This window comes from Planococcus citri, chromosome 2, assembly GCF_950023065.1.
Source record: "Planococcus citri chromosome 2, ihPlaCitr1.1, whole genome shotgun sequence".
NCBI lineage: Eukaryota > Metazoa > Arthropoda > Insecta > Hemiptera > Pseudococcidae > Planococcus > Planococcus citri.
Genome location: NC_088678.1, coordinates 49,990,785 through 50,018,753, shown reverse-complemented (window position 1 = coordinate 50,018,753; position 27,969 = coordinate 49,990,785). Strand labels below are relative to the sequence as shown.

General features: G+C 33.5%; 2 protein-coding genes across 3 annotated transcripts in view; one reads left to right on the top strand and one right to left on the bottom strand.

Moving 5' to 3' along the window:
• LOC135836283 (nephrin-like) overlaps window positions 1-27,969 on the bottom strand; it is a 204,343-nt gene that overhangs the window by 101,441 nt on the left and 74,933 nt on the right. The window lies entirely within an intron of this gene.
• LOC135836284 (maltase 1-like) lies at window positions 19,701-24,965 on the top strand. Its single transcript, XM_065351026.1, has 10 exons — window positions 19,701-19,908; window positions 20,424-20,603; window positions 21,353-21,510; window positions 22,282-22,407; window positions 22,493-22,737; window positions 22,813-23,014; window positions 23,093-23,318; window positions 23,410-23,608; window positions 23,719-23,862; window positions 24,683-24,965. Exons 1-10 carry the CDS (start codon window positions 19,743-19,745, stop codon window positions 24,756-24,758), a joined length of 1,722 nt encoding a protein of 573 aa, XP_065207098.1. The 5' UTR covers window positions 19,701-19,742; the 3' UTR covers window positions 24,759-24,965.

Sequence of the window (27,969 nt, the reverse complement as noted above, 5' to 3'; positions counted from 1 at the left end):
CGAGCGAACGCGAAGAAAAAAAAACGGCAAACGTAACCTCCAAAAGCGAAAATTTTTCTAGCTGTAAATTTTTTATTTAAAATATCGGCTCTTCTGTTATTAAACTTTTAATATTCAGTGCAATTTTGTTATCAATTTAAAAAGAGCATGGTTTTTGATACGATGCCAAAAAATGCTAACATTCTTAGAGGTGAAAAAGTTTCTCGAAGGATTTTTAATGTCCCATTAAACAGGACGGAAAAGGTTTTAAACTCCCATTAAATATTAATATAGGGAGCCGAAGCCAAATGGGACGCTGTATACGGGGAAATGTTACTTTTCAGAATTTTATCCGTTGTAAAATGTTAATCGATGTTGAGGAGATTGCAATAAGAATGAATTTGAAAACTTTTTTTTACCCACTTTTTAAAAGATTAAAGAGAATTATTGTCGTTGAAAGAATTCTTATGTTTATTACTTTATAGTGGTATTTTACCACAATTATTGAAAAATTACCCCCTGATGCGACTAAACTACTATAGCGTCGTATTATAAGACCATCGGCTTAATAGGTTGGTTAACACGTTTCACCTTGGTCGATTTCCTCAAACATAAAAGGGAATTTAATTTCAGACCCTTTGACCATCTTTGAATAGAAATTTGCCAACGAATTACTCGTACATATTTCGTCTGCGTCGAAATTTAAAACATAAAATTCAATAGGTAAATGGTAATTTTGAATCAACAATTAAATATGGGTGCAATACCCAGCTACGAAATTATTAACAAAACAGGCTCTCGGGATAAATTTCCAAAGTTCAAAAACCTATTTACATTTCAATGGTTTCCACCAGTTACGTCGGAAATTTATATTTGAATTTTCTTATACCAATTTCTCAAATGCTTATTTCCTCTTTTGAAAAAGAACACTATGTTAATAAATTCATCATCAACTCGAGTTCCTAAAATAATTATTTCCTTTATAAAGCTACTTTTTCTACCGCTTTTAGTAGAAAAGTTTCTTTGTTTGTGACTCATAACATTATACGTTTCACCTGTTGGAGCTATTTTGCATTTTTATACGGGCTTCTTCATTTTTTGCAATCTTTTATCGAGGATTATTCTAATTTATAGACCTAAACTGCAAAAACGTAGACTTTGAAGAAAATATGCCTTTTTACTCTAGTTTTTGCCGTTCTTCTTCATCAAAAAGAATCTACGCTGAGAAGACAGAAATAATTCATCCAATCAAATTTCGCTTCTTTTTCGATGAACTAATCTACCTTCATCCTAAGATAATGAGTGAAATATTACTAATAAGAAGTACCAACTTGACTTACTCATTTTGATCCGCGTGTTATTTTTACTTAATTCTTATCATAGCAGCGAAAAGTAGATACTCACCTAAAACAAAATAACAAAACAAATTCTTATTTATATTGATAGATATTAAAATTTGTTAAAATGCCATGAAAAAGATTGAATGTCATTTTAAAAGTTCTACAAAACTACGTAGGTACTTTAATTAAATGATTAGAACATCGCTCATACTTTACTTGTTAGACCTTTTTCAAGCTTAAAAACTACCTCCCCTAACCCTTTCATCTTAAAATCTCGCTGTTCAATGAATTTCAGTTTTCTATGTCCATAGAGGATGTTGAGATCCTATTCTAAAAAGTATAGTGTATTACAATTAAGATTTGCCTATAATAACTGTATTGAAAATATTTGCACAACGTTTAATGTCTGTTTAAAAATTGGATATTTTCCTTCTGCCTGGAAGCAAGCCATCATTATTGTAATACCTACCTACCTAAAAAAAAAACAACAAAATATTGACGTCGCCAGATGGAAATTGTCCAGTCAGTTTACTGAACACATTCTTAAAACTCTTGGAGAAAATAATCTTGAAACAACTTCGAGATCAACTCAAAAAACAGAATACAATTCCTCCCTTCCAATTCGGCTTCAGACAGAGCTTCAAACCCGTACCCATACCACGTACCTGAGTACCCGAACAAAAATCCATCAATTTCTGTACCCATATCTGTACCTGAAAAAATGGGGAGTTGGTACGCGTACCTGTAGGGGAGACACGTCTGTGATGGCATACTTTGCACATTTTGCGATCTGGAGGGCGCTATAATGAATTATCCGAAAAAATGAATAGTACCTACACTATCTGAAACTGTGAAAATTTGGCTACAAATTCCTCCCCTGGTTTTTAAATTTTACTCATTTTTAGTAGCCTACCTGTAATTTGCATTTTTTAAAAAAAGTTCCAAATATGCCATCTTGGACAGAGGTATGGATAAGATAGCATACCTATAAAAAATTTTCAAAAAAGAAGAAAAAGTCGATTAAAAGCTATTTTTTTATTACGAAATTCAAGTACAAAAGCTGAAATGCATATGAGAATAATTCAAAAATGAAGAAAAACTCGACGGAAAGCGGTTTTTATTGCAAAAGCTGAAATATTTATGAAAATATTTCAAAAATTAAGAAAAACTTGATTAAAAGTGGCTTTTATTACAAAATTCAAGTACAAAAGCTGAAATAATACCAATAAAAATATTTCAAAAATGAAGAAAAACTCATTTGAACATTTTTTATGAAAATACAATGTTATTAGTAGGTGCCAACTTAGCCAAACATGTTGATAATTTCAGAGTGCTACGTATTAGAAGCACAAGGTAATGAAATTATTATAACTACATATTAGCTCATTATAAGCCTTTTTTCTTATACTTTTTGTATTCTCAACCACTTTTTTCCAACAAAATATTTTTCAAACCAAATATCTCATTCCAAAGTAGCAGCAATGTAAAAATCACAACCCCCAAAATATTGTTTGTCGTTTTTTTTCTACTTTCATCATTAAAAAATTTGTCACATACCGAGATTTAATGTTCACAGTGTTGACAACATTCTAAGTGAAAAACTTTTTTTTTCAGTTTGTAGTTTTCAAGTAATCGTCACTATACCATCTTGGACAGTATGCCATCTTAGACGGGTTTCCCCTACCTGTACCTGTACCCCTATGCAATACCCATACCCAAAAGCATTTAGGTATGAAGCCCTGCATTCAGAAAACAAACTTCAGCTGTTCATCAATTAGGTATATCACATCACAGAATTCATCCAAAATGGTTTTGAAAACAAAAAATATACCTACTGTAGCAGCCTTTTTGGATATACAACCCAGTTGGGTGAAGCAGGCAGGAGTACATATCTGCCCATGTCTTACGCCTTACGCTACAAAATATTCTTGTAGTGTGTTTTTCAGCAGAAATTGTTTTCTGATGTGCAGAAAATGTAACAACCTGAAAAGTCGCTTCAAATTACACCTGTGAATTGGCATTCAAGTATAAAATGCCAACTAAACGTTTTTATTGGCAGAAGGGCAGATTTTCACCCAACTGGGAACAAGCATTTGATTCAATCTGACATGCTGATCTCATATACAAAATCGCTAAAATACTTCCACCAGCTCTAACCAAAATCATTGCATCTTTACTTCACAAACCGATCATTCATTATCAGAGTCAACCAATCACATTCAACGGTGTGAAAAATAGTGCAAGGTGTAACTCAAGGAGCTGTACTCAGCCCAACGTTATTCACATTTTACTGCAGTGATATTTATGACAATATTCCTACTCGCATTCAATGTAATATATTCCAATATTGCAATGTTTGCTGATGACACCTGCTTATTGTCAAAAAATATCAATCTTCCAACTTCTATCAACAACTTGCAAGAATGAATCGATTCAATCTCAAAATGATTCCATGTATGGAAACCAAAACTGAATCCAATTAAAACTGAAACCAGGACATCTTCACTTCGCAATATTGCTCCCATACAGCAGTTGAAAATTGGCCAAGAAATAACTAATGTTAACTTTCAACTTTTGTCAAAGTCTTGAAAAGTTGAGTTTAGCTTAAGTTGTCTAGTTGCTTATAAACCCCTCTGGTAAAGTGATTGTTCAGCAAATATTGAATAATACAAAATTTAAATTAAAAAAAAAAAAAAAAAAAAAAGGTATTCAAATTTAATAATGGATCTTGTATCTTCTAATAGGTACTTCATCTTTGAAATCGCAGGAACAGATTTGCTTCAAGTTCAATCAGTCATGAGATCCGACCCTTCAGAATTTGACACTTTCACACGGAATCACAAAATAATTCCGGTAGAGCATTGGGAACTCATAAGAAAATCTCAGCGAAATCATGAGATCCAACTTATTTTTGATTCCAGTTTACCTTAAATGGGTAGATTTGAAGAGAATCTCATGGTGTTAATTAAATTGCATACTTAATTTGCCGTAAAAAATATGAGCACCTAAGTATATAGTGTATTATTTACGGCGAACCGAGTATGCAATTCTATTAACACCTATTTTTCAGTGTTATTTTTCACTCGACTGGCCAACAACCTAGCCTTATACTTATCTCAAGATCAGTTAAACTTGGAGCGAATCTGCTGTTCACAATAGATTATATCAAAGATTCAAAATTAGTCATAGGTACTTAAGACTCTAAAAATAAAAAAACAAAGCGTGAATTTTGGCATTTTATAATATAAAAAAATAATTTTTCTGACACGCTTCTGCCAATATAGAAAATTTTTCCGAATGATCTGACGAATATGGTTGAATTAGTTCTTGTGTAAATACATGAAAAAAGCAACCGGAAGTCTCATTTGTATAAGTCTACGTCAATATGCGGTTGTTCAGCTTTTCAATCGCGATGTACATAGGTAGTCTAAAGCCTACCAAAAATTCTACAACTTTAACCATTTCTTCCATCTGGTCGAGTTGAGGTGAAAAATTGACACGGTTTTAACACCTTTTGTTCGTAAACGCTGCACTAAGTAAGCAAACTCGACCAAAAATAACAACAACTTTTCGAAGGTTTACATTTTTTATGCCCTTTGGCCAACACATCAAACATTTAAAAAATCCATCCCCATCATAAACCTTTAGGCTATGATTTATTGAGAAAATTTCAAGAGATGAGGTACCTACAAGCAAAAAAAAAAAAAAAAGAAACAATAAAAATCTAACGTTACTTATCGGGATAAAAGTCGAACTTCATTTTATACATATGAAGTCTTAACCATAGGCAAGCACCGTATAGCGCTATATAACTAAACACGAAGTAAAAAAAAATAAATTTAGCAAAAAAAAACTTTCCTAGGCTTTGCAACTTTCCGAAGTGAAATTTGGAATTTCGCTCGCTATGCGAAACATTTATAAAGTAACGCGTGTCAATATTGACATTGAAGGCGTTAAATAAATTTCAACTGTAAAAGTCCTGGCTGGAAATTAAAAAGAAAAAATCTCCACCGAAAATGGATAGGAAAAAACACGAATGTGCACGAATTCTCCGCATACACTATAAGTATATATACGATACGTATAAGGGGTAGGTAAGGTACCTGTTAGGTAGAGAGATTTTTTTCTCTTCTTTTCAAAAATAAACATGTTCTTTTTTATGTTTTGAGAAATCTTTGATGATAAATGACTGGTACGATGCGCCGTGAAAATCTTTTTCAAACATCTGTGGCAATAAAATAACTCGAAACCTTTCTACATAATTCTGAAAATGCTTCAAATGGAATTTACGTTGACAGTTTTCATGTGCACAAACAGAACGAAATTATTGGGTTCTGAATCCTTGGTCGGCGGCGGGGCCTGTATGACGACGACTACGACTACGACTACGACGAAAATAAAGACACGGTTTTTATACGTACGCCATACCATACAAGCGTATCGTGGCGCGGTAAATATGGAAGAATATGAAATGACACTGGAAACCGTATCGTCGATGCTATTATACCCGAATGGATGAAATAAAAGCGCAAAGTTTTTCCTACTAAAGATTGCCGGCTTCCTAATTGACGTTAAAATACGTCATTTTGAACAAAACGCACCCTTTCAAGGTATCCTACTATTTAATACGTTTGTGTTTAATATAAAAATCACGCTATATATACTCGTACCTATATTCGAAAGGCAAAGGCGGGCTTTAAAAGGCCTAAATAAATTCGCTTTCGTAATTAATCGCGATTTCCATGCAAAGTAAATATGCATTGGGTCTCGATAAACAATGAAAGATAACACGAACATGTTTATCAACTATCTCCGGTATTTTTCACGAAAATAATACGCACGTTACCTATCTTATTAACAGTAACGCGAATATTTACATATGGAATGTTTCGTATTTTAAGTATATAATAAACGATGTTTTCATTTTGTTTTTTTTTTCTAATTTCGTCTAGCACGTTGAGATGACGTGTTGCTAAATAAGTACAAACTAGGTAACTATACCGAATAAAGTTCGATTTTTGATGAAAATTCTTGTATGTAATATAGTGTGTAACGTAGGTGGTAGGTGATAGGTAGAGGTACCTGTAATTCAGTTCTCGCTTCTGGTATATTTTTAAAACGCCGATAGCGTTTTAAACTACGCCATTTTACCGGATAAAAGCGCGAATTATTGTTTTAGCTCGCATCGATATACGTAATTAAAATAGAAGCCTTACTAATGGCAAGCCATTAACTAATACAGAGGTGATTGAATTTAATTTACCTAAAATAAAACACCACGTATTCGACACGCCAATGTGCACGTTACACACAGGTAGCCCATACATACAAATACCACGTGGAGAAGTGGAAGGTATGTAGGAGGTAGACTACTCCTGGAGTTTTCAAAAATTATTCCCAAATGATAATTTATAGGTATTTATCTAACGATAATAATGAATAATAATTAAGATTAATTAGATTTGAATTAAAAATTCGTCTAACAAAAGCCTACCTACCTACCTATTCGATTAATACATATCATGAATGCGATAGAAAACTGAAAAATATATTGTTTCGGTTTCAGTTTTCAAAAATTTACGTTTTCTTTTTTCCCACCGATTTCAAACAAAAAAACAGATGAAATTGCTGTGTGGAGTATAGACAATGTACTTTTTCTGACGAAGGGACCCATTGATTATTCATACACAAGTTTTGCCATTTGTATCAATTTGAACATGGAAATCCAGAGCAGAGGATAGTTCACAAAAAATCAAATATCCAATCCAAGAATTAAGGGTCCTGGGAAGGCTGGAAAGGGTTGATGAAAAAATGTACTTTTGGTTCCCGACTTTTTTCAACAAAAAAAATCATAAAATCCTCCTCTTCCCTCCCCACCTCAAAAAATTGAGGTTACTGCAACTATGAGAACTTGAGCCCAAATTTCAAAATGATGTAAAACATGGGAACGTCTCGAGATGTATTCCTATGACCTGAACAATACCATAATTTTTGGAAAGAGCTTGGTTTTAGATTAATTCCAACTGTCCAAATTGATTTTTCGATTTTTGAAGAATTCAAAATGGACCATTTTTAGCAGATTGAACTTTTAAAAAATTTATACCTACTTATTCAATTAAAAACATGATGGAAATTTCCCCCGAAACTAATGCTAACTCCAAAAACCAAAATTCACCATTCTGGCCCTTCTGGAGCCCCCAACATGATTTTCGATTTTTCCTGAATTTTAATATTTCTTCAGAAGACACGGAAATCAATTTTGGCAGCAAAAATCGAGCTGTGGTTTATCCTCAACCAGTTTGACCAGAATAGATATTTATGACTTATGAGGAAAGAATTGAAAAATCAAAACATTTCTGTTTGTGGAGAAATTTTTGAAATTTGCACGCTAGGCTGTATTTGGCTGAAATCGACCCTCCCCCCTCCCCCATTTACCAAATTATTCCTTCTTTTTTTTTTGAACAACGTAATTTTAACATTGAGTAAGCGGAGAAGGCTGGTAAAAAAAAACTCTCACGCAGTAAGCGTGAGAAGACCGACTTTTCGTGAAATAAATATCTTTTACAAACGAATTGATCCACTTTTATTTAAACAGTGATTCGCGAACAACTGATTCGTATAAGTGACTTGTTCGTGAACGAATCGATTTGTACAAGTGACTCGTTCGTGAATGAATCGATTCGTATAAGTGACTCGTTCGCGAACGAATCGAATCATACAAGTGAATCGTTCGCGAACGAATCGATTCGTACAAGTGAATCGTTCGCGAACGAATCGATTCGTACAAGTGAATCGTTCGCGAACGAACCGATTCAGACATGTGATTCGTTCGCGAACGAATTGATTCATTTACTCAATTTTCAATGAATCATTCGCGAACGAATTGATTCGTATTAGTGACTCATTCGCGAACGAATTTATTCATAAATTAAAGATTCGTTGGCGAATGGTTCTTTCAAAAAATTGATCAATTCGTTCACGAATGATTCACAAAAAATTGAGGGTCGTATACTTAATAGGAATCGAGCAAACCTAGTGAGATTTCAAGTTTCATCGAAATCAGTACAGCCATTTCCTAGGTAATGAGTTTTGAAAAATTCTGAAAAAAATTTTGTCGCTCGACAAATTTGAAAGCTTTGAGCTTTTGAAAATTTTGTTTTCGATTACGCGCGAAAGCTACGAACTTTTGGATCATGGTGCAAGTCTGGCATCATAGGAATGGTGATGGACTTTTGATACTTCAAGTTTCAGAAAAATTGGTTCAGTCGTTACTCAAGGTAATGATTTTTAAGTGAAAAATGTCGAAAAAAAATTTTGTCGCTCGATAAACTTGGAAGCTTTGAACTTTTGGAACTTGATGATGATGGCGAAATCTCCGCTAAGTAGTGTAGTTCTTAAATTTCAAATTTGATCAAAATCGATTCAGCCGTTGCTGAGAAATTAAACTTTATGTGTAAATTCACCTCATCACATACGAGTACTTAAATATTTAAGTAAAGACTTGGCACACGAATTCATTTAAAATTGAACTTTTAAAAAATCATTTCTCAGGAACGGTTGAACCGATTTTGATGAAACTCAAAATGTCAGCCCTTGGATACTAGCCGGACAATTTGTCACCATCATCGTGTTTCAAAAGTTCAAAGCTTCCAAGTTTATCGAGCGACAAAATTTTTTTTCGACATTTTTCACTTAAAAATCATTACCTTGAGTAACGACTGAACCAATTTTTCTGAAACTTGAAGTATCACAAGTCCATCACCATTCCTATGATTTCGCACTTGCACCATGATCCAAAAGTTCGTAGCTTTCTTACGTAATCGAAAACAAAATTGAGCTTTTTCAAATTTTCGGGGGGTGACTTTGCACAAAATTTTTTAAAAATTTAATTTCTCAGCAACGGCTGAACCGATTTTGATCAAATTTTAAATGTCACAACTAGGCTACTAGCCGAACATTTTGGCATCATCATCAAGTTCCAAAAGAACGCAGCTTCCAAGTTTATCGAGCGACAAAATTTTTTTTCGAAATTTTTCAAAACTCATTACCTAGAAAACGGCTGAACCGATTTTGATGAAACTTGAAATCTAAGTAGGCCTCTACGATCTCTATAATTTCGCATATTCACTTCGATCCAAAAGTTTGGAGCTTTCGACTTAAATCAAAAATTCAAAAAAAAAATTGTATATATATATCTCTATATATACACATGAAAAGTGGTATTACGCAGCCCATACTAGATAAACCTCAGACTTTTTGCAGCCCATCAAGACTTTTTGCAGCCCAGTACCGGGCTGCAAAAAGTCTGTTCTGTTTTCACTCGCCACAGACATTAGAAACAAGCCAACGCAATGTGTATATGAGACAGAATACCATTAAAGACCTGCATTATCCGAATTTATCAACTTAGCAATACATGCACGAGCGAATCGAGCACCTCGCCTCTCTCGAAGTCAACGAAAACATTTTTTTGATGGCGCAAAAAGTCTGGGGAATATCTAAAAAACATACACTTGAGTGGGGAGCTCTCCTCAAAAATCGAAAACCGAATTACAAGCCTAAATATAAGTCTTTTTCCAACCTGGTGGAGTATATACCTTCTTCTCATGGCCCAGCAGTAAGCTGCTGTGAGAACACGCGGAAAAAATGGAGCGCGCCCCTGCTAGTGCAAACCTAAGTCGGTCCGCAAATAGTCAGTGAAATATCATGGGCTGCGTAATGTATGGGGGCAATCTATTTATATATATATAAACCTTATATAAGGAAACCTGAAATTTTGGGAATGAGCCTATCGTGATCCCAGACCCTCGAAACGCAAAGAAAAGTCACTCCCCGACCCAACTTCCACTATCGCAACAAATACAATACTCCACTTTTCTCCGAAAAGTCGGTAAAATGCACTATTGAAACGTCCTGTAACTATGTAAATCAACTCAATTAATGGAGATAAATCCTATAAACAGGTCGAGAATAAGCCACCTACTCGATTTTTAGCAGCCAAAATTGATTTTCTATCTTACTAGATTCGAACCATTTTAAAATTTTGGAGAAATCGAAAATCATGATAAAGGCTCCAGAATGGCCAAAAAATCGTGAAATTTGGTTCTCGGAAATTGACATAGGTAAGTTTGAAGTTTAATTTTCATCATTTTTACTGCTGGACTATTTTGAATTTTCAAAAGTTCGCCAAAAATCGAAAAATCAATTTCGGCAACTAAAACGTCTATGGAAGTTTGAGACCATGCTCGTTCCAAAAATCGTGACCCCCATTAAAATCGGAGGTGGACACCTCGTGAGATTTCCTTGTAAGCTTTTTTCAGAACTTACCAAACATCTCTGGATCAAAGTTTTGATGGTTCACTTTTTCGAGGGAGGTAAGAGGTAGAAAACCCCTTCAAGGTCCCTCTCTTACTCCTCACATTACCTTTCTCGAATCCTTAATTTTTCATGAGTTTTTTGGGTTTTAAAAAATGTTAAAAAAGAGATTTTTCTAAAAAAATCTAAAATTTTAATGGTTTTGAAAACATTTTTAGTTTGTGTCATAAAAAAAAACTTTTTGTGACCTTCATTGCCAGAAAAAATATGATTGAAATGAGGAGAAGAGCTTCACAAAATTGAAATATTGGGAAGATGTGTACGAGTAAAATCTCGATAAAAAAGCCAAAATATTCAAAATTTGGGTAGAAACATAGAAAACAATACTACCCAGAATATTGTGAGGGCTGCCTGGGTGCTGTCCAGTGTCTACAAGTCTGTTTCAGTTTTTAGGGGGGGAGGGTCATAGTTTTATTAAGGTTTTTCTCTTGTTTTAGTTGCATAGTTTGCACTCATCATATATCCAGTTCCATGTTCTTTCATCACTATAGCTTCTTCAATTATTACACAAATGAACGGTTGTACGATTCTGTCATGATTCACCTTGAAACACTTCATTCATGGGTACCTATTTATTTGGTAGGTAATATACCTACATATTTTATTTTTGAAAATTCATGGTTTTAAAAAATTTCTCAACAGGATTTCGAAACAGGCAACTTGTTTAAATTATATATTCTAAAAGTATTATCGAAAAACACAGCACGTATTTAAATATTTAAAAGGCAAAGGAGCTGTAAGAAAAACTAAAAAAAAAAAGGCACATCTTGGCTGAAACCGTAGCCATCGTCGGACCCATGTTTATGAACACATATACGTTAAATATGGTGCACGGAGTAATTAACGCATGAAATTTACATACTTTAGTTTACAAAACGATTTAGTTTATGTATTTTAAGGAAACGGTTTAAATGTTACACGAAAAGCAGCCCGGATCAGTGATATATGAATCAAAAGTTATGTAGGATTATTTAAAGTTGGATTTTATACCGAAACGTGAAACACGTTTAGTTTTGACATGTTATACAGCGAGTCGGATTTAGTTTGTGTGAAATGAAAGTTTGCAATGTACACTACACACCAATATCAACATTAAATATTATGCGTGAAATGTCTCATTGTGAGTTGTTTCCAAGAATAATATATCGAAGTACCTACCTACTCCTACTTCTTATACCTATACTCAGAAGTTTTATGGAAAAGTTACGTAGGTAGGTGTCGAAATTTTTATTCAGTTATTCTAATAAAGATGATAAGGTTCATTGCACGATTACCAACATAAACTATAGACTTTTACACTTATGTAGGTAGAGAGGGAAAGAAAGAGAAGGGAACCTTGAAAAAGATCGGACAATTTGTCCCTGATGGCCTTTTTATACAGACGTAATTAATTTTTGTTTCTTTCTTCGCAGTTAAAAAGAGTGTGTCTTGTGTCGAGGATATAAGTACATAGAAGAGCCAAGTGCACGAGAACAACGTGGCAGATAATCACGTAGCTCGTAAATGTGTCGTACTTCTCAAACGTCGATTGAGAACAATTTTTTTCCAAAGTGTTTTGACTCTTTTTTTTTCCTGAATAGGTATAAATTTAGAATCGAAGTTTACTTTTCTCTTGATGACAAATGCCATTCTTTTTTTCCTTTCTTGAAATTTTACCGTCATTAACATTGCAACCTGCTTTTTTATTTCTCGTTGTATTGAATTACTGGATATCTTCCCCTTTCAAAGTTGAAAGTCAACAAAGCTACACGCACGGTTTGTTGAAAAAAAAAAAAGAAAAAACTATGTTTTCGTTTTCTATACCGCGAGTGTATTCTGTCATTTTGTATTGTGATTCGAATATTTACTAGAGTATTGCGCTGTTGAAGTGAGAGGGAATGAACTTGACAGCATTCGTCTGAGTCAGTCTATATTATTAAAACCTTCGAATACATAAATATTTCAACTTAAGCGTTTACCTAATTTATTATTTGATTGAAAAGTAAAGTGCATCTGATGTAGTCGTGCATCAAAATTCTTCGATAGCGACAGATTGGCAGGTATGCAGATTTTCCTTAGTACTTACCTACCTGTATGGGTACCTATACTAAAACGAAAAAAGTTATTTAGTAGTATTTATGGCTTTCCCGTATATAACTTTCAACTGTGCATAATTTAGTCAAAAAGTTTCAATATCGTAGAATCATTGAATCTGAGTGTCTTAGTCGTTTCAAAGTTTCCTAGTAATTAAAATCAAGACTTTTTATTACATGTGGAAATCTTGATATTCGAGTATTTCCACGAAAAATTGGATCCTTCTCGTTAGATTGTTTTTTTCTCTCTTTTTTTCCATTAGCAATAAATTAAGGAAGAGGAAAAGGTTTGAAAGTTTTCGAAATACGTGTCGTTGAGCTCTAATTAAGCTTCAAAGTTTGAATGACGTCATATCTCCGCATGCAGCCTTTAAGTGAACATACCATACACGTTCATAAAAACTTCACATTCTTCAGCGTGTATAGATAGGTATACTAGTTACACCTTACCTACCTCGAATAAATTACGATAACATTTTTAGGAAGACAGGAGTGTAATGGCAAGTATTCATAGACCTGCCTTATTATTTAGGTATTCAACTCCAAAATAGACATTTTGAAAAAGTGAATAATTTTTCAAAATAATACAACAAAAAGTCACGAATCACGAAAAAAATGCATTGCAAGTAAGTACCTTTTATTTCTAAGTGATAAAAAAAAAACTGGAAAAAAAGAAGTTAGTGGAACTGGAAAATTTACGATTTTAAAGATCTTCTCTTTCAGATACACCTAACTAAAAAATTCATTTCATGGAAAAGGAGAGAAAGGTAGAGTTGAGTTGTCAAGACGGGTTTTTAAATCGATGCTTAATTTGTGTAGGTTTTTTTGTCCGAGCACTATAGATTTGAGAACCCGCAAAAGTACGAGTAGATCAAATCACATTTTGAACTGAAATTTAATTTTTGAGAACAAATTTTGATATCATTGGGAAATGAAAATGGAACTTATTTTTAAGGATCAAAACATTTTAAAAACTTGGTACAAAAAATGTAGGAATTTCAAGCTGAAAGATGAAGCTTGGATTTTGTATTCAAGCTGGAATTTTTGCTCATAGGACTGACTTCGATTAACACCTGCTTCAATTTTCGTTTTTTGTTTTGTTTTGTTTTGTTTTTTTTTTGCAAAAATAAGAAATGTATTTTTCACGCCTTCTTTTTCGTATTGATGACTGATGATTCATTAAACACTAAAATTTATAAACATAGTCACTTCTTCTACAATTTTTGAAAAAAACATGTCACTTTTTTGTTCGAAGCCAAAGTCGAATAGTGAAGTTTAACTTTTGGTTTTTCATGTGAAAAAATACAGTAAAATTACTTATTTTGCGACAACTACCGAATTTTTTTCAATAATATTAATTAAAGAAAAAGTCGCATTTTTTTTTGAATTGATGAGTTGAAAAAATATGGAATAAAAGCATTTTTTTTCAAGCTACATATATTTTTAACAAATGTGAAATTTATGAAAAAATACACTTAAAAAGTTTCCAGAACTGCTTGAAACTACACTTTTAATCGACTCAGCACGCTGAAATTGGTGTATGAAGTGAATTTTTGGCTTTCAACTTCGTTGGATAAAATTTGATGAAAATTTAAACTTTCAAAAATATGCTGGAGACTGTGGAACAGCTTGAAACTGCTCAAACCCATTTCCAATCAATGATCGATGTTAATTTCACAAAATTACATAGCCTAAATGATTGTTTCGCATTTAACCTAAATTTGATTTTCAAAAATTCGCCAAATGTGGAACACTTCTTGTATTGAGCTTTGAAAAAAAAAATAATCCAAGAATGAAATTTGTTGCTGTTCTTACATTTTCTTGTATTTTTTTTTTTTTTTTTTTTACCATGTAAAGCATGTTATTTGATCATCCATGTCGCTTGACTCTTCTACACTTGAAAAAAATAACTCATCATTGACTTTTTGGTTGAATTTCAAGTTTTCTGTACATTTATTTTCGATGAATTGAATAAACCTCTCCCTTATTCACCTTCAAAACTCCAGAATGTTGAACTTTCACTGTTGTCTCGCCCTTGTTACAACTCCATTTCCCTGGATTTTAAAAATCTTAGCAACGAGCCTGGAGCTGCGGATAAATTTTGATGACCAGTGTTGTTTTTCTTACATTTTTTTTTGTGAAATTGCTCATGGGTGCATCCTATACCTCAATTTTGTCTCATAAAATTTACAGAGTTTTCAGCTCTATTATTTAAAGATGTACAATGTACATATTACAACATATTTCCACCATTTTCACAATTTTACATATTTGACACATTTTGCAAAATTTTGTATTTTTTTGGAGGGGGGAGGGGGGGTTAGTAAAAACATGACAAAGTTTTGGAAATTATTTTTTAAAAATTCACTGTAAAATTTTTCCATGTCCAAATGTAAATTCGAAATTCTGAAAAGATAGTTACCTACATACAAAAAGGTCTAAATTTCAGTCTCCTAAGCCACTAATCTCCTCTACTGATTAGGTACCTAATTCAGAAGTCTAATTTCTGGATTTCAACTTTCAACTTTCACAATTTCCAGCCCCATCTAACCTCCTTTAAAAATTTTCTCATAGGATGAATGAACTTCAGGGTGAAAAATTGCGACCAAATCGCAGGATTAATCTGAGGAAAATCGTACATTAAAAAACAAACACAAGGAACAAAAAAACAACGAGAATCGGTCACACGGTTAGGATAATCATTTTAAAGGCAACACGTTGTTAAAAGGACGTCTAAATTAAATTCTATATAGGTAGTGTATTTGTATTTGCAAACAGAGAGGATAGATTTTCGCGGTTTGGCGCTGGTAGATATTTAACACTTGATAGATTCCGTTCTCGCAGTATACCTACTCGTACATGGTATTCTACATGGCATGGTGGCGCGATTAATACGCGATCAAAAACGCTTTATTGGAAAATTACAATCGTTGATTGGAATCCCCTCCGTTTATGGTTTATAAATCAAAGGAAACACGAATATAATTAATAATTTCGCCAACATCAAGAACGAATTTCCGTAAAATATAAAATTAATTTCCTTCGCCGAATTCTCTGCGCGTTTCGCGATCGCGCGCGCTTCTCTCGCATGCACATGAAATACCTAACAAGTGAAGCTCGGCATGGCATATAGCCCGCTTCATAGGAAAATAATTTTTCAAAATAGCAGTTAATGCTTAATTCCCCCAACGCCGAAAATTTTCAAAACGTTAATCTTTTCAACGCTGTCATTTCGCGCCACGTTACAGAAATATTTTCGGTCAGAAAGATTTATGAGTTTAATAAAGCAAAGAATTATATTAAGCCTTTCGGTTTGGTTTATTTTCCGATGAAAACATTGTTAAGATTAAAATGTGGAAAATCCGAAAGGGTTGCAAGGTTGCCATTGCAAGTTAATTTATTAAACGCACTATTGCGGAATTTTATAAAAACGTATAAATTACTAGTTAATCTACAGCAATATACTGTCAACGTTCAAACTTATTTATATTTCATATAGTTTGTATTCGTTCGTTCATTCATTCGTTATTCGTTATTCGTTTCCTCGTGAACAGAATAGAACAGTAGTCGTCGACGTGTTCGAATTCGATTTTTTACCTTTATATGGCTAACAATAATGAAGGAAAATTTAATATATATGGATTAACCACAGAGAGGCAACAAGTCCATACGTATACCTACCTCTATAATATAGGTATAGTAAAAACCTCACCCGAATATCTTCTCCTAATGGAATTTCCACAAATACACCGACCGACGGCGACGACCTTATTCGAGATAAAAAAAATATACACGCCAAGTCTTTGCAGATATTTCCAAACGAATGTAGAAAAAAAATTCGCCGACAAAATACTCCCGATACGATATTTTTTGCGAGACATTCGTTTTCACAAATTCGCCACATGCTTGCTTTCCTCTTTAACGTAAAACCATTTGATTTTTTTTTTTTTTGCTTCTTTAACAAAATGCCACATACCAGTACTAAATAAGTATACACGTCGAACACCTACCTACAAGAGTTGTTATTTTTGAAAGGATGCAGTATATAGGGTGGGAAAAAATGCAAAAAGCTTGGAAATTAACCGCTAATCTTGTTTTATTTACTCTTCGATATTCAAAACATTACATACCACTTTAAAACAAAATGAAAATTACATGTTTTTCGTCGAGCCTTCGCTTTAAGCGGCTTTCGTACCTACCGTAGAAACTTAGCACGCCCTTGGTGCCCTTAAATATCTACACCATCTCTAACATGAGAAGCCAAAATTCTATGTTTTGCTTTAATTAAACACACGTTGCGAAAAACTTTTCGATGCGTGAGAATATGAAAATGAACTTTAAAATGTGTATAGATAAGTAACCAAGTTGAAAGACTGAAGCTCCTTATACACATCTACATCTATCTCGCTATACCTACTTTTCAATTTGTGACTTTTTTTTCTCATTCGTGGGCGTGAAATTGATAAGTAGGTAGTAGGTAAGTACATATAAAGCATCCGCCAACGTACGTGGGAAATCTTGATAACACCGAACATATGAAATTACTTCTGGGTATTTTTTTTTTGAAATTTCCAATTTTTACGATTGTTGCCAAGCAACGATGAAATTTTACTAGAAAGGTAATAAATTTTATTTTTAATCGTTACGAATAATAATTCGCGTACCTATAGAAAAAAATACGTGTTTGGAAAACATCGAGAATTAAAATCAATTATGATGGAACGACTAAGTTTATCACGAATTAAAAAGTTGAACTGTTTTAACCCTTTTTCCCAAATCTACGTAAATTTTCATCGGAAATTCACTCACTTAAGTAGTTTAGTTCGATTTATTTACGCATTAATTTGAAAATTTTAAATTAGATGGATGATTTTTCGTTTATACCAGAATTTAGGTTAAGGGTAAACATAAATGTATGTAGGTATTAGCAGGGATTTACTTTAAAATGTATCGAAGAAAATTATTGTGAGCTTGTGTTGAAAATAAAAAAACGTGAATAATGGACAATTCAAAGAATTTGAAACTGGTTGCATCTTACTCATTAAACTATGTATTAAAGCTCGATCTTAAATGATACATATATTTTATAGTCATAAGAGGTAATAACGAATTTTTTCTTGAAAAGATTATTAAATTTTGAATGTAAGTTTTACTAACTAGCGTTTCAATTTTAAGCAACAAGGCTTGGTGCAACTTGAATGTAATTTGGTATGATTTTAGAATGATAAAAAATTGTAAAATTTCAAACTCAGAGAAAAGTTTTAGAAATTTTCACATTTTTAACTGTAATTTTAATCAAAAATTACCTCCAAAAACTGTAACCATAACCTTATAACCGTTGATCAAGAAAAATGATCACCAATAACCGTAACCCGAACCTTGACCGTGATTTTTAAAAATGAATAACCTTAAACGTAACCTTTTTACCCTAAATTTTGAATTTCTTGTTAAATTTTTAAGCATGACCTTGACCGGAAATTTTTTTCAGTCGACAATCTTGCTTCAGAGGTCTTGATGTGAATATTTTCTTATGAAATGAATTTTTCAGTCGTAATTTTAAATTAACTTTTTCGTGGTGATTTTTAGAATTTCATTTTTTTGAGATTGTAATTGATTTTTTGAGGTGATTTCAAATGAATGTTTGCTATTGCAGTATCTAATTTCAAATTAATTGTCCCCGATTATTTTGGATTAGTGTTGAATTGAAATTTCAATTCCAATTTTTGTGGGGTGGGGTAGAAGGAGGGTTATGAATGATTTTTTTGTGATTTCAAATACATTTCTTCGTGGTGATTTAGAATTCATTTTTGCATTTACGGTAGCGATTAATTTGCGATTTTTTGCCGATGACTTGAAATTAATTTAACAATTTGATAATTTTTCTAGTGATTTTCAGAATCAGTTTTCCAGTGATGATTTAGAATTTTGTGCTTGATTTAGTGTACTTGGAATTTTTCTGCGGTGGTTTTTTCATATCAGATGTAAGGTTTAAATTGTGATTTCCAAGTCGGTTTATTTTTTTCATTTTAATTTCAGGAAATTGTTGCTCAGCTGCCTGTTTAAATTTTTTTTCAACAGGCAATATGTTCTCAAGGCACTTTGTACGGATTAAACTTACCTACCTAGTACCTACATATTTACTTATTTTGAATTTGTTGCTTTCAGATGCAAAAAATTATTCGAAAAAAAACAACTTTTTGCATTTTGAAACCACAACCTACGGAAGTTAAGCTATCACGAAATAATAAAAAGTAACTTATCATTTATTACTTTTTCAAAGCCACGACTGATATCTTTCATACAAACGCTCCGACAATGATTAAAAGACGCATATCTAAACAATTTCTAAGTAGGTGAGTTACTCAGCAGTAAGGTATAACTACACATAGGTAATGATCTACTTATCGAAACGATAATTTTACTGTGACGTATTCAACAAAGTAATGAATCCAATTCCAAGAACCAAGCAACGTTTTGAAAATTTTGAAAAATGTAATAAATATTAGGAAAGGTCACATTCTACAGCTACCTAGACCTACATCACACATTCCCTCAGTTGAAAAATTCGAAAAAGAAAACTTCATATCAAAGGTATCTTCCTAGGTTAAGGTAATTTTCTAGACACAAAATAGACAACAAGACTCCCCTTCACTTCTTTTACTTAAAACCTACGCGTACCTACAAACGAACACGATTCATCACGATTTGAATCATAATTTCTCCATTCGTTTTTTTTTCTGAACAAATCGTACTTGATTTCATAATAAAACACTTCAGCAATGAATATAAAACCATGGTAATATAGTAGCTCGAAAAAATGTTCAAAATCATTCTCGAACGACGATTAGTTACGTCATTCGAGCGAAAAATGATAAGACTAGTGTCACATTTTTAAAACAAATTTCCAACATAGTATCATTTCCTTTCACGTTCTTGGAAGTGTTCGGTGTAGAAGTACTTAAGTACTTACGTAGATATGAATTTCAAATCAACAATTTTCCTAATTTTCTTGTTTGCGCTTACCGGTGCCAAATACAGCGGAATTGGTCCACCGTTGGACTGGTGGCAGAAGATTATTCTTTATCAAATATATCCAAGATCGCTTCAAGATACAAATGGTGATGGTATAGGTGATCTGAAAGGTAATTTCTATCGCTAATTTATGCAAAATCCAATAGGTAGGTAGAGGTACCTATGTACTTGATAATTCCAAATTGTAAAAATGTATCTGAGCTAATAACGAATCAAAGATAGCATAATGCTAGCATTCTTATGAAGCATTAAACATTATGCCATAAGATGCAGATTTACTACCTAATCAATCATTAAGTCGCAAATTTGCTAGCACATCCGCTTTATGCTAGCATTATGCTAGTGTAATTGTCAATAAGAACCGCGTATCCCCAATAAAATAAAAAATTAATGGGTAAAGCTCAAATAGTAGGTATCTCGAGGTGAGAATGCTTGGACCGCGATTTTAGTTGGAATTTCTCCTGATTTTATAATCAATATCATGATCATCAGCCTTGACTTTCCTTCGTCCGGAAAAGAAGACCCGCGATAATAATGAATACATACCCTATTTTTGACTTAATAAGATACCTTACCTACTTATTTTCATTTTGTTTTATTTTTTGTTCAAAACCTACGCATGTAGGAATCACACAAAGAGTTCAACACTTCAATGATATCGAAGTCGACGCTGTATGGTTATCACCAATTTTCAAATCTCCTCAGCTAGATCTTGGATACGACATATCTAACTACACCGAGATAGATTCTTCTTATGGCACAATGGAAGATTTCATGGAAATGATGAAAACGTATCAGTCGCGGGGTAAGTTATCGCATCATCAGGAAAAATTTTACACAAAGTAGGTCGATTTTTTTACGATCAAATTATTTCAAGCTTAAAGATTGGTTTGAAACATTTTCTACTTCTAATATGCATATACATATTCTTTATTGACCACGAATTATTCCAAGGAGAATTTCAAGCTGCAGAAAGTGCACAACTCATACCTATACTATTAATAAGAGTGAACGAAGTATTGTATGTATGTAGCAGATGAGATACGTAGGTACCTAAATTAGAGTTTTCATTTGGAATTACCTACAACTATTTTTTGATTTTTTTTTTTTTGCCATACCTAGATACTTGATTGTCGATTTTGAAACTTCGGAAATCATCTCCATCTCCCTTTAACTTTCACCAGTTACTAGTTGACAAAAATTTTATATTTTTTGAAAATATGTCACGAAGTTTTTTTCCTGCTTTAAGTACACCTATAGCGCTTGGGATTTTCTGGTCTCCGTTCATCTTATGAAGCCTCTCTTAATTTTAAATCAAATTCAAATTCTGTTTTTTTTTTTTTTTTTTAATTGAAAAACTGAATTGCATCCCCAATTAGTGGGAATAACAGAAATGCATGCGTAAAATTAGATAGGTAACTTACTGAATGGCGACTGAAAATAAAATTATTGAAATTCGCCGATTTTCAAATTTTTATTGATTTATAATTGATGGGTACATACCTACTAACTACTAATTGTAAGAGAGGATTATTATGCTTTTGCCTAATACAGGTATCAAAGTTATATTAGACTTCGTACCAAATCACACAAGTGATCAACATCCATGGTTTAAAAAGTCGGTCAAGAAAATTAAACCATACGACGAATACTATGTGTGGCATAATCCGAAAGGTTGGGATAAAAATACACCCATACCTCCCAATAACTGGGTATGTATAGACTTATAGGCGAAATGCCTCATAGTTAACTGATTGCATAAATCTTGAAGTCAAGTAATAAGACCCACTTGTTGATATACGTAGATTAATCCGTTTTATTTCAGCAAAAATGATCAACGTTTTCCTTTCCTGAAAAGAAAAAAATACTCAAAAATAATCAACAAAGTTTCTCCTTCGTCCTTCCTACTCATTCCTAATCACACAATTTCAAATTAAAGCTTTTTTTTTGAAAATTTAATTTAATTTTATTTTTATTGGGAGCACAACATTGTGGCAGTGGCACACCTCCACCTCCTCAACGTGCCACAAGGCTTTTATGAGGGGCTTTCAAATTGAACCTTATCCAGCCATATTAGTCACCAGTAGATTATACTCGTAACAATTTCTGATGATCTAATTGAGTAAAAAAAATAAATAAATAAGTAAGTAGGTATTTTTTACGTCGGTATTTGACCATAATGTTTTGAAGATCGCCCAATGCATTTGACAAATTAGGCTCTCCTTTTGGTGTACCATTGATCAAAATGATTAGTACAAATCAACGATAAAAAATTTAACTCACTCATTACGATACTTGAATTTCTTTGACATTGCCATGTCATATAAAAGAAAATTAGATGCTCAGTTACTCACCTAAAACAAACCAAAACGAATGGCTGATTAGTTAATAAGTATTGTTTAACATTACCTATCATCATTTTACTTAATTTATATAATAATAATTAAATTGTAAAATAAAAATGTCTTTTATATGTACCGCAGAGAAGTTTGTTGAATGATTCAGCCTGGCATTTCAATTCGGAAAGGCAGCAATTCTATTTTGCTCAATTTTTGAAGCAAGAGCCAGAATTAAACTTCCGTTGCAAATATGTAATAGAAGAGTTAAAAGTTAATAAAAAAATTTGCTTTTTAAATGTACGAGTAGGTTAGGTATTGTATTTCACAAATATTACATTGCATTTTTTTTTTGCAGAATGTGCTCCGATTTTACCTAGATAAGGGAGTCAATGGATTTCGTACAGATTCGGGGCCATTTCTAGTTGAAGATGCTAAATTACGAGACGAACCTCCAACCAAAGTACTCGCACCAGGATCAAAAAAAACGGACTACGTCAATCAACAGCATATTTACACATTGAATCAACCAGAAACTTTTGAAGTCCTGCGTCAGTTCAGAGAAGTACTCGATTCGTATACACAAAAAGGTGGTCTAACAAGGTATTGATATAAGTACCTACCTAACAAAAATTCTACTCCACCAATTCATCCGTATTTTTGTATATTTTTTTGCAGAATACTTGTAATTGAAGCATACAGTGATACTCTACAAATATTTGAGAAGTATTACGGATCACCAACAGAACCAATTGCTCATATACCCTTCAACTTCCCTCTGATTACGAAAGTGAACGACTCTTCTACTGCAATAGATTTTAAAAAAGCTATAGTTCCGGTATTAAATGCAGCATCTCCGGACAGATGGCCTAATTGGGTGGCAAGTACACAAACCGTCCTACATATAAATCAACTATCCGTATTAGTTTTACACAACTAATTCTTTCATCTCTCATAGACTGGAAATCACGATAATCCCAGAGTACCCACCAGGTTCGAGCCTAGCGCCATAGATCAGTTGAATTTTCTAGATCTATTATTACCTGGCACTGCGGTCACCTATCAAGGAGAAGAAATTGGAATGGAAGACACAAAAATTACACCCGATCAAAACATCGATCCAATAAGTCCTACCAGGATTCCAGAACGAACGCCGTTTCAATGGGATTCTTCACTTCATGCCGGTACTTACATCTACATTTTGGCGCGTGTAAAAAAATACCCGGCAACGAAATACCTGTTTGCAGCGATAAAAATTGTTAAAAATTTGAACAGGCTTTTCAAACACAAAAGGCAATACTTGGGAACCAGTTAATCCGAATTATTACTGGCTGAATCTCATGGCACAGAAAAATTCCACAAAAAGTCATTACAATATTTATAAGAGTTTGGCGAAACTCAGGCTGAAAGATGAATTTCTTTATGGAGACTTCAAAAGTTACATAATTTCCGAATGGGTTTTTGCTTTCACGAGGTAGGTACCTACTTATATCTATACATATTCAATAGACAAAATGTTTGTGAAAATTTAAAATATTTTCACTCAATTGTTAACTCATCTTTCATCAATTAAAAATTTTGCAGGAGTTTACCCGAAAAGAATCCATACATTATAGTACTCAATTTGAATAATGAACAAGAATATGTCAATTTGATAAAAAGTATTCCGAATTTGCCTAATAAATTGAACTTATGCTTAGCCAGTGGAAATTCTGAGCACAATCCAGGGTGAGTTCGTTGAATTTCTAGAGTAACTAGATACTTACTTTTTATTTCCACTAATGAACCGCAGAAAGAAATGGTCAAGATTGTACAACGTCCATTAAAATGTTCTGTCATCATCCATCATAATTCGTACTTTGAAGAGAAATTTATGCTTCAACATTTCACATTTGGTTTTTTTTTTGAAGTCTGTCAAAAATTTGGCCAATAAAAGAGTAACGGTTTCAATTTCAAAAATTAAATAATTAGGTAGGTATTTATCAAGTACATACATATAAGTATGATTCCTTGTACAACTTTTTTTAGACCAACAGACGACTAAGACAAGGTGTTCCAATATGCTTAATGACTAAAAAATAGTCATTGAAACTAAAGCAGCTCCAAACAATCTAAAATAAAAGGCCGAATAAGCCTAGGTATAGGTTTTATCTTATAAAGCAAATGATAAGCAAATGAAAAAATATACCTATTTTGATGCATCGAATTTGACTGTTTTTAAAATTGAAGGGACCGAAGGAAATTATTTTGTAAAAGATTACTAAAACTCATAAAATTACATTTTTAATGATTTTCATGAAGTTTTTAAAAGTCTGCCCCTTCAGTTCTGAAATAAGTAGCTAAACTAGGGATACCTATCTAGGAAAAACTGAAAACTAGATATGAAATGAAAAGTGGGTATTCCCTCTCACCTCGGATCAGATGATACTCGTATAATACCAAAAAAATGTCGTACTTAGATAGACGATGTACATTTCTTTACCAGAATTACCTCATAAAGACTCAAAATCTTATCTTATAAATAATTAATGCAATAATTTGAATCCAGTGATGAAATCAGCCCTGCACAATTTCCAATGAGGCCAAAATCCGCTGTAGTGTTGAGCGTAGGTAAGTGCAATTAGTTGAATCCAGGTATGAAGTCCGCGTCTGTATCCAGCATGGCCCAAGAATATTTAGTTCAAATCTCATTCTAACTGGAGGAAGTTTGAAAAAAACGAGCAGAATCACTTTCATTTTTAGGACGTTTCTACCAAGTGACGAAGTACATGGGTACTCTACTTTTGATGACCTGTTTTTTAAATTTCAATCAATTAAACAATGGAAATGAGTGATAATTTTTTTTCTTTTAAGTATCTAACTATATTTTGCCAAAAAAAGCCGTTGCGGGCCAAAAATTCATTTTTTCACAGCTTCTGTGGGGGGAGGGAAGTTTGTACCCAACCCCCCCCCCCCCGGAATTTTAAGCCACTGGTTTGCATTTTTGAACATGTAGAAATTATTTTAGGAGAATAGAAAACAAAATTTACATAAGAAAAATCAGTTTTTCAAACTTTTCTCAGAAACCAGCGAAGCTACAAGCTTCAAATAACCTTTATTATAGCTTTTTTCAATGTCTACACAAAATTTCTCATAAATTTTTCTCAAATTCAACTGGTTCTGAAAAAAACGACAAAAACTGAATTTTCCCGTGTTAATTTCATGTTTTATCCACCTAAAGTTTTGTCATTTATCAGGATTTTATCTGTGAAATCCGTAATGTCTTTTTTGAATATATACTGGTATTAGGACGGTCCACTTCAAAAGATCCCAATTCTGTAAATTGTGTATCACTTTTTCAAGTGAGGATGCCATCTCACTACCAATTTGGATGAAGACAATGGGCTATTAATAATGCTCCTATTATAGAAGATTCCTCCACTTCCAAAGGTCAACTGTTCCTTGTTGCTTAATCCTCAGCAAAGAAACCAATTTCAGACCTCGTAGTAGCGCAGTATAAACGAAAATATGAGACATACCTACCTATGGAAAACATTTGACGAAATGAGAAATTAGATATTCAGTGTCTGGGCTATTTCTGTAAACAATGAAGCGAAAAATATGCCTGAGGGGGAGGCCAATTGTCGAAAATCACATTTTCTTCCGTAAAGAATAAAATATTTTCCATAATGAGGAAGAAAAATGTCAGTATTTACTTCCAAACGATCAGTAAGTGGGAGCAAAAGCAGCAGGGTCATTCCACGTCAATCGGACCAAGAAGTGGTAGGTGGGTTCACCGATTTTCTTGAAATTTTTCCTGTGGAAAGACCTTCCAAAGGGATGACCAATGGCGCAAATCGCAGCCCTCTAGCCCATTTTTAACGGCAGCCAGGGGGTGTCAAAGTTTTCGGTGATCCTAACATACCATCCATTTCAGCAGCGGATTACTCGATAACCGCGATACCTATCAAAATGGAACTTTTCCCGATAGTTAGGGGTTTTAAAAGGCTTTTTGGTGATATCATAAAAATCAGTGTTGCCACTTTTTTTCGTACAAAAAATTAGCTGAAAAAGTTTCCAAACGTAGTTTTTATATCGTTCCGACTCTCAAAAATTCTGAAAAAAATATATTATGGACAACTTTTCATGCTGAACAACATATCAAAAAATTGGGATGGTAACTTGGCACAAAGTCGATTTAATAAAATTTAAAGTTTGCGAAAAAATGCGATTTTTTTATTTAAAACATGAAAACAAGTTTTGATAGGTAAAGTTGACCCATTTGACCCCTATTTTTACGTATCTGTTGAAAAAGTTGAAAAAACCCTTTCACTCGATGAAATGAACTCCTCACAAAAAAATCAAAATTCGAAAAGATTCAAAAAATGAACGAATTTTTATTTTTTTGTTGTGAATGTAATTTTTATCAACTTTTTCATGAAATACGTCAGAAAGAGGTCAAAATAAGACAACTGAATAAATTTAAACTTTTTTTGATGTTTGAAATTGAAAATTGAATTTTTTCGTGTTAGGGTAAAACTAGTGGTTCTTATGGTTTAGGGGAAAAGTCTTACTTATGCCACCTGGTACCTTAACCCTAAAACAACCCAGTTCGTATAGAACGCTGAACCCGCAAGGTATAAATACCTATCTCAGTCTACCCAACTACTACTCTCTACAACTCGTCGTAAATCAAATGATCAACACCAACATATACGTTTCACCATATATTGCTATATCTCATTAGATGTACAGATATACTAGCGTTGCTACGACTAATAAATATACCATTCGTTAACACGAAAGATTCTGCTGGTGATGAGGCGTTTCCTAACAGACAGAGTTGGCATAAGCCAGCGTTAAACTTAGTACTACTCTTTATGAAGATGGTTAGAAAACTGCAAGGCGGCTCGCTTCGGCAATCTCGGCCGTCGTCTCCACTGAACTAGTACACCAGATGGCGTTGTACCAGTTGCAGTGTTGCCGCCTGCCTGGGCATCAAATTACCACTGTAGAGTGGTAACATGGAGTCCCAAGTACCCTCTACATAATGCCCCGGCTGGGTATAGCTCGGGGGCCCGTCTGGATACGCAGCCTAAAAGAGGCCTACTCAGCGTCTCGTAGAGTACTTGGGCTCCCCCTGCCCCGCCTCGTATCACAGATGTGGCCTACTCGTCCTAAGACCCTATCAGACCCTATCTGGCTACTCGTGCAGAATCTTATAACAATACGCGAACTTAAGATTAACATATCTAAACATGTTTACATGAAATCATAATCTAATTACATTACTATGTTAACCTTAATTCTACACCATCCTTGGATTGGAATCTTGTCTGGAGCTCTGGATTGCTTCATTAATCTGAACTGGAACCTGTGACACTACTCAGGTGAGCTTCTCACTAACCTTGCTCTTTCTTCTTTCTGTTTCAGATTCTCGCTGGAATTCTTCTCACTGGAGCCAGACTCAGGTAACTACTCATATCTCTACTCATAATTTACCTCAGAGTGCTAACTCTTTATTTTCACAGATGCTGGCACTCGACACGTCTGGACCAGTTTAAACGTCTCAATTCCAGCTGCTCACATGACTACCTCAAGCTATTCACGATCATTTCAAGTTACTCATGAGATTGCTCCAATCTACTCATCGATACCTACCACGGGACGTAATATTTTTACTTCTTTATTGCTCAAATTGAAGAAAAACTTTGTACTTTGTTCTTCGTTTTTCTTTTCACAGGTACCTCTGAGGTATTTTCGAGCTACTCAAGATCGTTATTCCAATACTCAACTTCTCGAATGGTGATATTCGCAACAAATAAAAACACCGTCTATTCCAACACGTAAGTTTTT

Coding starts and splice junctions, on each gene's coding strand:
- LOC135836284 (XM_065351026.1), top strand. CDS start 19,743: ATGAATTTCAAATCAACAATTTTCCTAATTTTCTTGTTTGCGCTTACC. Junction 20,604..21,352: donor GAAAACGTATCAGTCGCGGG/GTAAGTTATCGC, acceptor TGCCTAATACAG/GTATCAAAGTTATATTAGAC. Junction 22,408..22,492: donor ATGTAATAGAAGAGTTAAAA/GTTAATAAAAAA, acceptor TTTTTTTTGCAG/AATGTGCTCCGATTTTACCT.